General features: G+C 42.7%; 1 protein-coding gene across 1 annotated transcript in view; it reads left to right on the top strand.

Annotated features, from left to right (window-relative positions):
* dis3l (DIS3 like exosome 3'-5' exoribonuclease) overlaps nt 1-13020 on the top strand; it is a 26578-nt gene that overhangs the window by 10233 nt on the left and 3325 nt on the right. Inside the window, exons 5-13 of the mRNA XM_019867411.1 lie at nt 1831-1998; nt 5506-5584; nt 5698-5877; nt 5987-6156; nt 9413-9574; nt 9685-9935; nt 10623-10715; nt 10824-11112; nt 11253-11488. Coding sequence (XP_019722970.1) covers nt 1831-1998; nt 5506-5584; nt 5698-5877; nt 5987-6156; nt 9413-9574; nt 9685-9935; nt 10623-10715; nt 10824-11112; nt 11253-11488 — 1628 coding nt within the window. The remainder of the gene's footprint in view (nt 1-1830; nt 1999-5505; nt 5585-5697; nt 5878-5986; nt 6157-9412; nt 9575-9684; nt 9936-10622; nt 10716-10823; nt 11113-11252; nt 11489-13020) is intronic.

Below are 13020 nucleotides of genomic sequence, written 5' to 3' on the forward strand. Positions count from 1 at the left end.
TTTTTATCACATTTACACAACACTTTATGAATACAAGTCATGAACAAATCTTAAATATGGCAGGGGATGTGTTTCCTTTTTTAGTTTTGATTTTGAGCAGCAAATTTGGAGTTACATGTTGGTGCTCACCAGGAATGCATAAGCAAAATTGCACAAATTTTCACTTGAAAGAATTGTGAACAATCGGGATTTTTTTTTCTGTTAAAGTTTCAAATAGTGTGTAAATTGAACACTTCATCTTCAGCATGTTTAGGGCCCCTTTTGTAAGTGCCCCCCCCCCCCCCGTCCCGGCCACGCCCTTTTCCGATTTTTTCATCACTAGCCACTCTCATCCCTGTTTGATGAAATACCGTTGCTGTGTCAACTCGCTGTTCGGCAATGAAATGCGAATTTAGAGGGTCTTAGATGCATTAAAACTCATAAAACATTGCACATCCATCAAGCCTGACAAAGTGGCTGGGAAATTTAAGAAACATGAACTCCAACCTGATGAAAACAAATCAAAGAGAAGAGATAATGCTTTACTTGTGGAACGCTGAGCCCTCTTTCGAATGCTTTCTGCCATTTTGTTTCTCGCATCGAAAACTGCCCGAATCAATCCATACTATCTGCCTCAGTTGTCTGCCTAAATCATCTGACTTAGGCAGTTAGTGTGGATTGTAACGGGTTCTTAAGATTTTAATAAGTCTTTTGAGTGGCCAAGGACATTGGATGAAAGGCAGAATTATGCTGCGCTGGAAGGAGTGTAAATTTATGCAGATATCACAATTTGGCCCCAAACATTATGCTATAGGGCTAACGATATACAGTATTATAATTAGGGCTCGGGTTAAAAAAAAATCCACTAACATAGCTAAGTTGACCAAAACAACATAAAAACGGGGGTCATGGCTGTTACCAGAGTCATCAACAAATCAGGTACCGGTAATCAAGATTTGTGAGTGACAGGCTAAATGTTTTATATTATTATAAATATTTAAACTATTATTAAACATTAGTGACATTCATTTATGTGAAGACACTGATCATATTCATAATTTCTTTCACTCTGTTTCTGTCTTGTGTCCTATGTGTTGTGTTGTGTTATTTTTGTTATTTTGACTTCAAAATGGCGCCGCGAGAGTGGCTGCCTTTCCAGCAGCTCCTATATTTTGTTGTTCCACTTCTTCCTTTCATAACTTTGCTGCTGTGAATTGGGAATTTCTCCATTGCGAGACTAATAAAGGTTTTCTTATCTTATCTTATCTTATCTTATCTTAAATTACATGTATTTCAAAAAATGTCTTCCATTTGCATTTTCAAATGATCACCTATATACAACATTCCTAGAAAATCACAATGCCCAATCACTGGTGAGCTATTTTTGGAGCAGGCCATCTTGGTCCTCTCATCCAGTGTATACCACACACAGCCTTTTAGTTAAGATCCCAACCTTAATTTAGTTTGGTGCTGATAATAGGCATAGACGATGCTGCGTCATTGGAATTTTTCCGCTGCATTTTTAGTAAGGGCCTTTAGGCCAGGTGTTGATGAGTTGAATCACAAATTGCCAAAACAACGGAAATGTGTTTTGCACATCACACAGAAATTCTCCTCATTTCCGATTTGGTAACTATTTGCCTTTTTTTTTGAGGGGGGGGGGGGACCTGTCACTAGCTATTTGCTGAAAAACTCACATATTTGCCATTGTGTGCTCTTTGAAACGGCTTAGAATAGCACAACATGGTGCCAAAGCTCTGTCGAGTTGAAAAGTAGTACAGTAGAGCTAGCTACTGTCATTTGCCACGATGCATTGTACAAACCTGTTGAATTTGTGTCATTATTTTCTAGGAATATTTGCAAAACTTCTGGTCAGAGCTACGGGCGGCTCATGAATTGTACAGCTCCATTTGCCAGGCTCTACAGCAGAAGGAGAGCGAGTGCACTGAAAAAGAGTTTACTGACCACCTACCAGCTGAAATCCTGGAGGCTGGTATCAAATCTGGACGCTATATTCAGGTACCACGTCTGTTTTTGTGCTTGAGCCTTACTTCTGCATCTTAAAGCATCAAGAGTTTGATGATGCAAAGCTTTATTCAGTTTCAGAAAAAAAGGTTTTAAGATATCTGATGTTTTACAAATTGTATGTGGAGCACAGTTGAAAATCTTTTCTCCAGATTATTTTACAAAACTGACCCAGTTCTGTGTGCTTTGTCATATGCACGTTTGTTAATCACAAAGTCTTTTCCTGCTACAGCTTTTTGGCATGTTAAATTTGATTCAAAAAGATGAAATGGACCAAATTTGGACAGAGGAGGTTTCCACACAGTGTCGACATGTTATCCTAACTCAGACCAGTTCCCTTGGTCATATTAACACAATCCTTGATAAATTGGCGCTGGAGGAGCTGTTTTTACCCTTAATTTAACGAGGTCACAATTGAAATAATTTCACAGAGTTTCTCTCCCCGCAACTTGGCAAGCTACGTTACATGAAAACTGCAGGTGTCGCTTGACAACAAGGAAGCACTGGCATGTCCAAGGCCAAAATATTAATGAAGACACCTTTGGAACTGTTACCAATTGTGGAAAAAATGCACAATTTGGCTGTTTTAACGAACAGCTTGCGACTAAAATTAACTTGGTTATGAAATTTCACGCGTGATCTGTGGGTAGGCTTGCAGAGGCCCAACTATTATGTATATAAAAGCAATTAAAAAGTCAATATTAGTTAGTCTACACATCCAGTCAGTATATGTAAATTCATTATTGTGCTGCACCCTCCTGGTCCTTCCCGTCATTTTTAATTGAATTCTATTCTCAGTACTGTTATCAAAGCTAGTCATTTGTGTTGACCAAATAATCACAGTAATTTCCAAAATTCATGATTTATTCAATTATTGGTTGCAGTTGAGTTATCGCAGGCAGTCGATGGAGCCACTCGCCATCATACACACGCATTCAACTTTGTTTGGACATGAATGTACTCTTTTTTCCTCTCATCTGACGACTTTCTATTCACCTTTGACATTGATGACTGCATGCCAGCAGATTATTTATTCATAATAATTAGCATTAAATATTATGTACCGGTAGTTATTTATTTTCCCTTTTATGCAGATTTTCCTTTTTGTTTTTTTCTGAAGTACTTGTCTTCACTTGCTTGAGCTGGATGCCAACCCAGCTGATTCGCCGGGTGCGAGGCAGGTTACACCCTGTCATGATCAACAATTGTGGCTCCATATTGGAATGTGAGCACACGAAAAACATGAAAACTCATCACAAATTAGAAAGGAAAGGGCATCCTACTCATTTGCTAGAAAATGACTCAGCCCGAGTCTTAAAACCTTCTTAAGGGCCCTCTGTAAAGCCAGAATGCCTTATTACTCTGCTTTAATTTCAAGATAAACAAAAACAAGCATCACTTTTTCTTCAGCACAGTGGCTCGGCTGATAAAATAAAACAGTCCCACCAATCTTTGTATTCCCACCACTCTCAGTGAAAACGATTTTTCAACATTGTATTACCATAAAATTGTTACTGTTCAGGACAAAATCTTGATCACCTCCTGCTGTCAGATTTGTCAAGCGCTATAATAAAAATAATTGAACAGAAATCCCAAACCATAAAGGTTTATATACCAATCAATCCAGAAATTATTATAAGCTAAATAAAGATTGTCGATTTCTGTTTTTCTGGTAATCAACGAGCACCAGCACATCTGCAAAGTGCTGAAGCCTAACAGTGTTGATATTTGATTTTAATTTCATCCCACTTGGCCGATAATAATAACTGATGTGCGGACAGTGCATTTGTGACTTGACGTCATCTTCAGCTGACATCTCCATCAAATTCTGTCATTGAGGAGACTATTGTAGTTGCTTGGCTGATTATTTACTTCCAGTTAATAACAAAAGTTAAAAAGAAGGAATTGGAAAGCTCTCTACTTCATGTTAAGGTATACTGTATAATTTTGGTGGTTGAGCCGCGGAATTCTGCGAGTTGATGGCTGCATACAGCTGCAACCACCCTTGCTGACGTGATCGTTCCGATTGGCTCATCAGCTAAGTTTCCCCAAAACATTTCGACCTCCTCCCGCCTCTCTCCTTTCTCATCTCCTCCCTCCTCCAGTGTATATTCACCCACGTGAGCCAACTCGCGGTAGACGTGGCGGGTCTCCGTCATTCGCCAGCAAAACAGACGTCCGTCAGTGACGGATTGACGGATCTTCCGTTAGTACTGTGGGAATGCCTACCTCTGCTTATCACAACTGCAGCGCTTAACACAAAAATGTCCAAACTACGGCCTGTGGGCCTTTTACGGCTCGCCATCATCCATTTTTTTCGTGGCCAGTGGCATATTACTAAATCTGACATTTGACACGGCCCACAAGGATAGCTTTAAAAAAAAAAAAAAAAAAAAGACGTAGGTGTTCAGAGTGAGAAAGTAGGGTGTCAAACAAAATGGGTGCCACTACTCTTCATAAATTGATTCACATTCTGAACATCTTTTCGAGATATTCAAAGATAAAAATCAACTACTGTATTTACAATTAAAATAACACAACTCTTCTTCAAAACACTGATAAATAAAGCTAGTTCAAGCATTTAGAAGCATAAATTGTTTCTTCCACATTCTGCTGTGTTAAGGTGCGACTCATAAACATGTCACATTTAATCATTGTCACGTACTGTTCTAAAAAGGGTCAGCTTGATACAGTTTGCTTTTGTTTTGGTTCTGAATGTGGAAATGGGATTCGGCTTCTGTTCAGTGCAGGGGTGGATCTAGTCTAGTGTGATACAAGGCCGTTGGCCACCCTAAAATCTTGAAAAATCCTAAACCATTTGCCTTTTCATCGTAATAGAAAGCTGCTATGTAACAGTTTTCCAGAGTAACTACAAAATGTTCACAATATATCAGTGCTCGCTTGACTGATTTCAGAGTGTTAAATGAATTCAAGTTGAAGAATTTTAAAGTGGCCCTCGAACGAAAAAGTTTGGACACCCCTGGCTTAACATGATCAAGATGTCTTTGTTGTCAGACTATTTACCACAAAACTAACGCATGTTTTTATGACCTCTGCGTTGGATTATTGTAATTATCTTAGCTGGCTGATCCAGTATTTTTTCCCCAAATGCTGTGCCCCGTGCGACTCGAACAAAGAGAAGTGACGTTTGTGCTAGTATTCAAACACCGTTTCCTTGTAAAATTAATAGTTGAATTCAAAATCATTCTTCTCGCCTATTTTTTCAATCCAATGATTGAAAGGGATTTCCTCGCAGTTGGAGTTTACGCGACAGTATGATTTGGCCAGCGTCACAGCACCGTCTCGCTAAGTGTTTGTGTCTTGACTACCTTGTGGCCACTTTGCATACAGAGTGAGAGTGTTGTTGCTTTGCTCTAACTTGGGTGTACCTTTTATTTTGAGCTCCAGCCAGGTTTTGCATGCCCGAGTCACCACATTTTGTTCGCCCCAAAATCTTCCTTCGATCAACATCAATCACAATGTTCCCCTCCGTTTGTTCAGGGAACTCTGAATGTCAACAAACACAGAGCACAGACGGAAGCTTCTGTCAGAACGGAGGGTCTCTCAGATAAAAATACAGGTACGGTATTCCAGCTGGGTTTTTTTGTTTTCTTTTTCTTTGCGAGACATTATCTTGACTGACCTTGTGGTTTAACTCTCCTGTATTGTCTGTCCGTCCTTCATCTGCTGTAGAGCTGAGCAGCGAGGTGTTGGTGTATGGAAACAAGCATCGTAACAGGGCTGTGCATGGCGACGTGGTCGCGGTGGAGTTGTTGCCGAAGAGCGAATGGAGAGGGAAGGTTAGCACTCTGACCGAAGGACAGCCGGAGGAAAAGAATGGAGACGACACCCAAAGTCAGCCCATGCCTACAGGTGGGGCCCTCTCATCTGAAACTCCTCAACGTCTTTTGTCAAAAGCAGTCCAAAGTGACTTGTTCTCTTCCATGTTTTAAATCCAATGTCTGAATCATAAAACTTGCAGGATGCGTTGTGGGGATCTTGCAGAGGAATTGGAGGGACTATGTGGTCACGTTTCCTCCGAGGGAGAGCACACAGTCCCAGAGCAGGAATTCTCAGCGCATCCTGACTGTGCCTTGGGACCATCGCATCCCGAAGATCCGCATCAGCACGCAGCAGGCCGACGCCTTGCAGGTCGGCTTTGCATTTTACTGTGGTAAAAACCAGCCAGAAGATTGTTTCGTAAATTGAGTTGGAAATTAGATTTTGAACTGTTAATTTGATTTCAGCCTGAACATCAGATAAGCTGTCAGAAGAAGGAACAAAGACAGATGTGGGAAAGGAGTTGGGTTTTTTTGTTGTTGTATTTTCGCCTTTAATAGTGCTTGTAAAGCCTCAGGCTAATGCTGTGGATTCAATTGCCTTTCTTTTTTTCTTCAAAACTTCAGTATGAAAGTATCACAGAGGTCAGTTGTGATTCGAGGTGAGACTCCTTGCTAGCCCCTTGATTCCATGATTATTATTATTTTTTCATTAATTCAGTTTGATTCATTATCCCCATGCATCACATTCAGTCTGACAATATTGTTTTGTTTTCATCAATAAATACAAGCAGTCAGTTACACGCCTATTTTTATATATTATTAAGGTAGTGCATTTTCTGTAAAGTGGCGACATGAAAGGATCTTACATAGCAACTTCAGCATCCTCAACAAATGTCGAAACCTGCCGTTGACCCATAAAGAATACTGCCAGACATTTTCACGACGAAGGCTCCCGCAACCTGACTTATTGCTGACAGACACACGTCAATTCTTGCTTGCGGCGCTCTGCTGTGCATTTTCCACGGCCCGTGTAGTCAGCAACGCAAGCCTGTCCACTCAAAGTGTCTCAATAAAGCGCAGATGAATGATGGAAAGAAAGTCCAACTGCGCTCGGGGGGTCTGAATATTATTTGTGCGCATGGTTTTCATGCCTCATATTTCATATTTAACTGCCTCTGTAGTGTCCTTGCTTAGATGTAAGGGCTTATTCTGAGCTGGACAGCAAGCTGGAGACGTGATGCAAGGCATTCTCATAGTTGTTTGTAGCTTTTAATCTAAAATGTCATTTGGCAGAATAAAAACTACGTGCATGGATTCGAAGCGGTTATACAGGGTGTCCATAAAGACACTTTACCATTTCAAAAATGTATTAAAAATGCAATTTATTAGATATTTTATTCAGATTTGTTCGATTATATTCAGCGTTTATTAAAGTTTTTTTTTTACCTCTTTTAATACACTTCTACATGGGCACCATTAGTTTCACGAAGCATATCAAGACAGTCCTCGATTTCTTGCCATGTTCGCTGTAGCATAGCCTCATCAATTGTGGCAATGGCATCAGTCATCCTTTGCTTTCAGTCAGTAAAGTCCCTTATCTTTGTTCGACACACGATATCTTTAACATAGCCCCATAGAAAGAAGTCCAGGGGAGTGATATCTGCTGAACGTGGCGGCCAAGGAATTGGCCCATCCCTCCCAATCCACCGGTCTGGAAATGTTTGATTGAGGAACCCACAAACATGCAGCCCCAATGTGGTGGTGCACCATCTTGCTGAAAAATGATGGTTGGTTGAAGGTCATTCAGTTGTGGTGCCACATATTCAGTTAAAAGGTCAAGGTATACATTTGCAGAAATGGATGTCTCGTTGAAGAAAAATGGATCAATTATTCGATTGCACATGATCCCACACCACACATTCACCTTTGAGCAGTGTGCTAAAAAACTTGAATGAACACTCAAGACAAAAGAACATATCTGAATAAAATATCTAATCAATTGCATTTTTAATACATTTTTGAAATGGTAAAGAGACTTTATGGACACCCTGTACAGTATATGTAGATAGACACCTGGATTTTCCGCACTATAAGGCACATTTAAAAGCATTCAATTTTCTCAAAGTCAAGTTCAGTCAGCTTTATTGTCCAATATGCTCTATGTGCAACATACAGCACAGATGGCATTTCTTTTCGCTCAACCACAGTGCAAACATGCAGTGCATTGAAAACACACAGCTAAAAATCAGGGCAGCAAAACTGAACTGCATAAAAAAGACAAAGTCAAGTCAAGTAAGCTTTCTTGTCAATTATGTGTAAAGACATAAGTACATAAATATAAACAAATAAAACAATAAATAGCAATCAACAGACAACCAAGAGCACTTACGATTATTTGCCGGTTAAAGTTAGGTAGTGCATTGTTTAAGTGCAATAATCGGATGTCAGATGCTGAGGGAGGGGCACAGTCTGTGGCAGGAGGCAGGGGTAGAGGGTGGGTGGTGGGGGGTGTGCGGGCAGAACAGGGAGGGAGTTGAGTCTCTTTGACCGCCTGGTGGAAGAAACTGTTCTTGAGCCTGCTGGTTCAAGCACTGAGACATCGCAGTCTCCTCCCCGACGGCAGCGGGTCGAAGAGGCTGTGAGATGGGTGGGTGGGGTCATCTGCGATCTGGATGGCTTTGCGGGTCAGACGAATGTTGTAAATGTCCACGAGTGGGGGAAGAGAGACACCAATGATCTTCTCAGCTGCTCTCACGATGCGCTGCAGACTCTTTCGGCAGGACACGGTGCAAGCGCCGTACCACACGGTGATGCAGCTGGTCAAGATGCTCTCAATGGTGCCTCTATAGAAAAGCCGAAAGTGTGCCCTATAATGGGATGCGGCTAATATAAAGAGACGTCACTCTCTTTATATTCCCCATTGAGTTGTTTCCCTGGTAGTGTTCCGATGCCATCTAGTGGTAACCTGGAAGGGTTCTGCCCTACACTAATTGACATGTGCATTTGCCAAAACGCACTCAAACAAACAGACAACTACTTTGTGAGCTCTGCACAGCCATTATGAAACGAAGATAATACCAAAAGCATAGTTAACTACTGACTAAACGAAGGAAGAAGGAGACAAGTGAGACTTGGAGTAAGGGTATTTAGCCCCTTGTGCATGTGAGCCCACGAGGTTTGTGTGCCTTTTTGTTGTTTTGTAATGCCATTTGTATTTATATGTTTCATGTCCGCGTTTGTGACCAGTTCTCATGGCTTTGTTACAGCCGCAGCGGTTGTGAAGGCTCTATAATATTAACAAAGCTGTATTGGATTGTATAGTATTCCCTTTAGTGTATCACCATCTAGTGGATGCATAGCACAACTACGGCCACAATTGTAGCTTCTATTGCCTCTATGCGCCTTCTAATGCAGTGCGCTCTATATTTGAAAACAGCTTTAAAACAGGCCATTTATTGAAGGTGTGCCTTACAATCTGAAGCACCTTATAGTGTGGAAAATACCGTGTGTGTGTGTGTGTGTGTGTGTGTGTGTGTGTGTGTGTGTGTGTGTGTGTGTGCGCGCGTGCGTGCGTGTGTTCTGGAATGAATTGTAAAAACATAACCTTCCTCTCCACTTTGCTTCAGGACCACAGAGTGGTAGTACGCATTGACTCATGGGAAAGCACGTCATTGTATCCCAACGGACACAGTGTGAGGGTTCTGGGTCGGGCTGGCGAGCTTGAGACTGAAGTACAGACCATCCTCATCGAAAACTGCATCCACGTTCCTCCCTTCTCCGATGCACAGGTCAATGGACTAACGCATACACATAGATTCTGTTCAAATTATGTCGTGAAGAATGTCACAGCACTGGAATGTATTTCTTTTCACCTTGCCTTGTGTCTGGTTGTCCCCAGCTGAGAGAAATGCCTGCAAATTCGCCCGAGAAGCCCTGGAAGGTGGATCCTTCTCAGGTGGCTGTGCGACAGGACCTGAGGGACAGTCACTTGGTGTTCAGCATCGACCCCGCGGGCTGCGAGGATGTTGATGACACGCTGTCTGTGCGGAGCCTCGCAGGAGGGATGGTGCTGGAGCTCGGCGTCCACATTGCTGATGTGACACACTTTGTTTCTCAAGGCTCCCTGACTGACTTAGAAGCACACGCAAGGTGAGTGATGACGTTGTTCCCTGCAAACTAATAAATGGATGATTATGTCCACATGGAGGGATGACCGCTTCTCAGTCGTCTTCTTGATTTTTCTTTTCAAATAAATCTAGTCTGAGATTGTTTTTTTTTTTTAAATTGATGAAAATGGGACAGGCCCTGACTTTTAAATGTCGTCACAGTGCGAATGAGAGATCTAATCGGCTGTAGTGAAATGGAATGAATGCGACGAAACCTTAAAGGGCGTCATAGGGCAGGGGTCACCAACCCAAGGACCAAATGAGCAGGGGGCGGGCAGCGTAGCTCTCCAGTGTTGGGACATTGTGATTTCCTTGGAATGTTGTAGAAATGGTCATTTGAAAATAATCATTTCAATCAAAATTTGGAGGCATTCTTTTGTGGGACGGGAGTTATATGTAATCTCCGGCATCTCATGGTACGATTAGGTTGTGTAACATCCCGTTTTGCCACAGTAGCCACAGCAAGTCAGGGTCTACGAAAGCTGTTTGGGAACGTTCAGTCACAATGTGTGACAATGAATGGGCCTGGCGCGATACTGCGAGAGAGCTCTTTGGGAAAAACATTTTTATTGAGCTGCCGTATGTGACCAAACCCCCACCCACCTTTACCATGACAGTATTGAGAAAAATATAAAATGTCCACATTGACAGTGCCTCACCTGTGTTTCAGGGCTACAACTTACTACCTTGCAGACCGCAGGTATGACATGTTGCCAGCGATTCTCAGTGCGGATATCTGCTCTCTTTTGGGAGGACTCGACAGGTCAGTGGGAGTGTTTTATTTCACCTTGATTTACAGTCACCCCCCATTTTTTGTTTTTACATGACATTTCATATGTGAAAATACACAATGGAAATGTGTGAAATCCAGATATGCAATGAGTGTGCTGTGGGAGCTGGACGCGCAAACCCTCGCTGTCAACAATGTGTGGTACGGCCGCACTGTCATTCGCTCCTCCTACCAGCTGGACTATGAGCTGGCTCAGGCCCTTCTCAATGGAGAGCAGGGCGAGGTAGCAGAGCTGACCCGGCTGAGCTCTCGCGAGAAGGACGCCAAGTTGGCTGAGCTCAGGCAGGCTCTGCAGGTGCTGACCCACGTGGCACGACACCTGCGGGCGCAGCGAGATCAAGGCGGTGCTTTGGAACTGGAAGGGGTGGAGGTATGAGTAGTGTACCATTATGAATTTGTTGCACTAAGGAGCCAAGTTGGCATTGTGATCTCCCTGTACAGTGCAGTACTTCAACTTCCAATAAACTGCTAAAACACATCTTTTTTGGTCTTTTATCACTTTGGTACCAGGTGCGTGCACAGCTGGACAATGAAAAAAACATCACGGCTCTGGTCCCGCGCCAGCCCCTCGAGATTCACGAGACAGTGGCCGAGTGCATGATCTTCGCCAACCACTGGGTGGCGCGCAAGATCCACGAGGCCTTTCCCCATCAGGCGCTGCTTCGGCATCACCCGCCTCCGAGACAAGAGTTCTTCAGCCAGCTGGTGGACAGCGCCAAGTCCAGGGGCTTCACCATCGATACCAGGTTTGGCACAACAGTTTCTCATATAAGGTTTTGCTTGTGCTGGTGAGAATATTTGCACAAAAATAGATGTTGGGAGCTCAATGGCATAATGTACCATTGCAGTGATTTACAAACAGTGTGCATTCATATGCCACTGGAAATGATCAAATTAGTTGGTCCGAAAAATATTTATTTTTTCACAACAAGCGAAAAGCACAAATAGTTCATCTACCTATGCCAGTTGATGCTCCCCCCACTTAATGGCAATTTTTTTCTGATATAAAACATGTGGCTTCGCTCAATAAAAGTTGAGAAATCCGAGTGTAAAGACCTAGTATTACATACTATCCCCCCCGCCCCCATGAAAAATAAATATGGGGGGGGGAATAGTTCAGTGAAACTCGTCTACATCGAAATCATGTTTGCAGCAACAAATTTTTCACAACAGGGGCTTTTTCACTGTCCCAAATTTGATCTCAGATGTAAACACACACACACACACACACACACACACACGTATGTGTACACGCACACACAAACGTATGTGTACTCTTTATTTTTATTCCAATAGTGCATAAGTATGAGCACACACTTATTTGACACTTCATATAGTTAGTGTAGAAAGAAAAAAAGGGAAAGAAATTGCGAAATTTACGATCAGCATTCACTTTCACTTACATCAATTTCTTGGATAATGTCTTTTATTTTGCTTCCTCCGTCTTTCATTTTGATCACTTTTACCCTCTCTTCCAGCGTCAGTTGTCTTAGCTGCTTGACATCCAAAGGTCCGTTTTGTAGCCATTTTAGCTATGCAACATTCTTGCTGCGTCTGAAACAAACAATAACAAATACTTCCTGGACTACTGCGCATGTGTAAACCAGTGTTGTGGTTGCTGTTGCCGTTTCCGAACGGAGCAGTAGAGGTCGCTGTTGGATTAGACTTTATTGTAGTGAATCTCGTCACGAGGCAAGAGCAGAGAAAAAGATTTCGTATAACGCAACAGGGTTTTTTTTTTTCCGTTGTATGGGGGACAGGAGAGTGGGAATGGTGTTAATGCATGAAGATTTTTGCACACTAGGGGGTATTTTCGCCCATGTAGGTTTCGTTGTAGAGGAGTTTCATTGTATAAAGCAGGGGTGCCCAAACTTTTTGGACTGAAGATCTACTTTTTGTTCAACCAACGTCCCGGGATCGCCCCTTACCGCGCACGCACGCACTAAGGAGCCAAGTTGGCATTGGCTCTGGTCCCGCGCCACACACACACACACACACACACACACACACGCGCGTGCACGCACGCACGCACGCACGCGCGCCACGATCAGAAGCCAAACATGGAAGCAAGCGATGCACTTTTGCAGCCTCTTGACTATCGTAGCTCACACGTACCGTTTTGAAGTGCTTCCCTCAGCCCTCTAGATCAGGGGCCCCCAACCTTTTTTGCCCCACGGACCGGTTTATGTCAGACAATATTTTTAGGGACCGGCATTTAAGGTGTGGCGGAAATAATACAACAAAATAATATGGTATGAGCTGCATGAAAACGGTGGCG

This window comes from Hippocampus comes, unplaced genomic scaffold (assembly GCF_001891065.2).
Source record: "Hippocampus comes isolate QL1 unplaced genomic scaffold, H_comes_QL1_v1.1 scaffold2, whole genome shotgun sequence".
Taxonomy (NCBI): domain Eukaryota; kingdom Metazoa; phylum Chordata; class Actinopteri; order Syngnathiformes; family Syngnathidae; genus Hippocampus; species Hippocampus comes.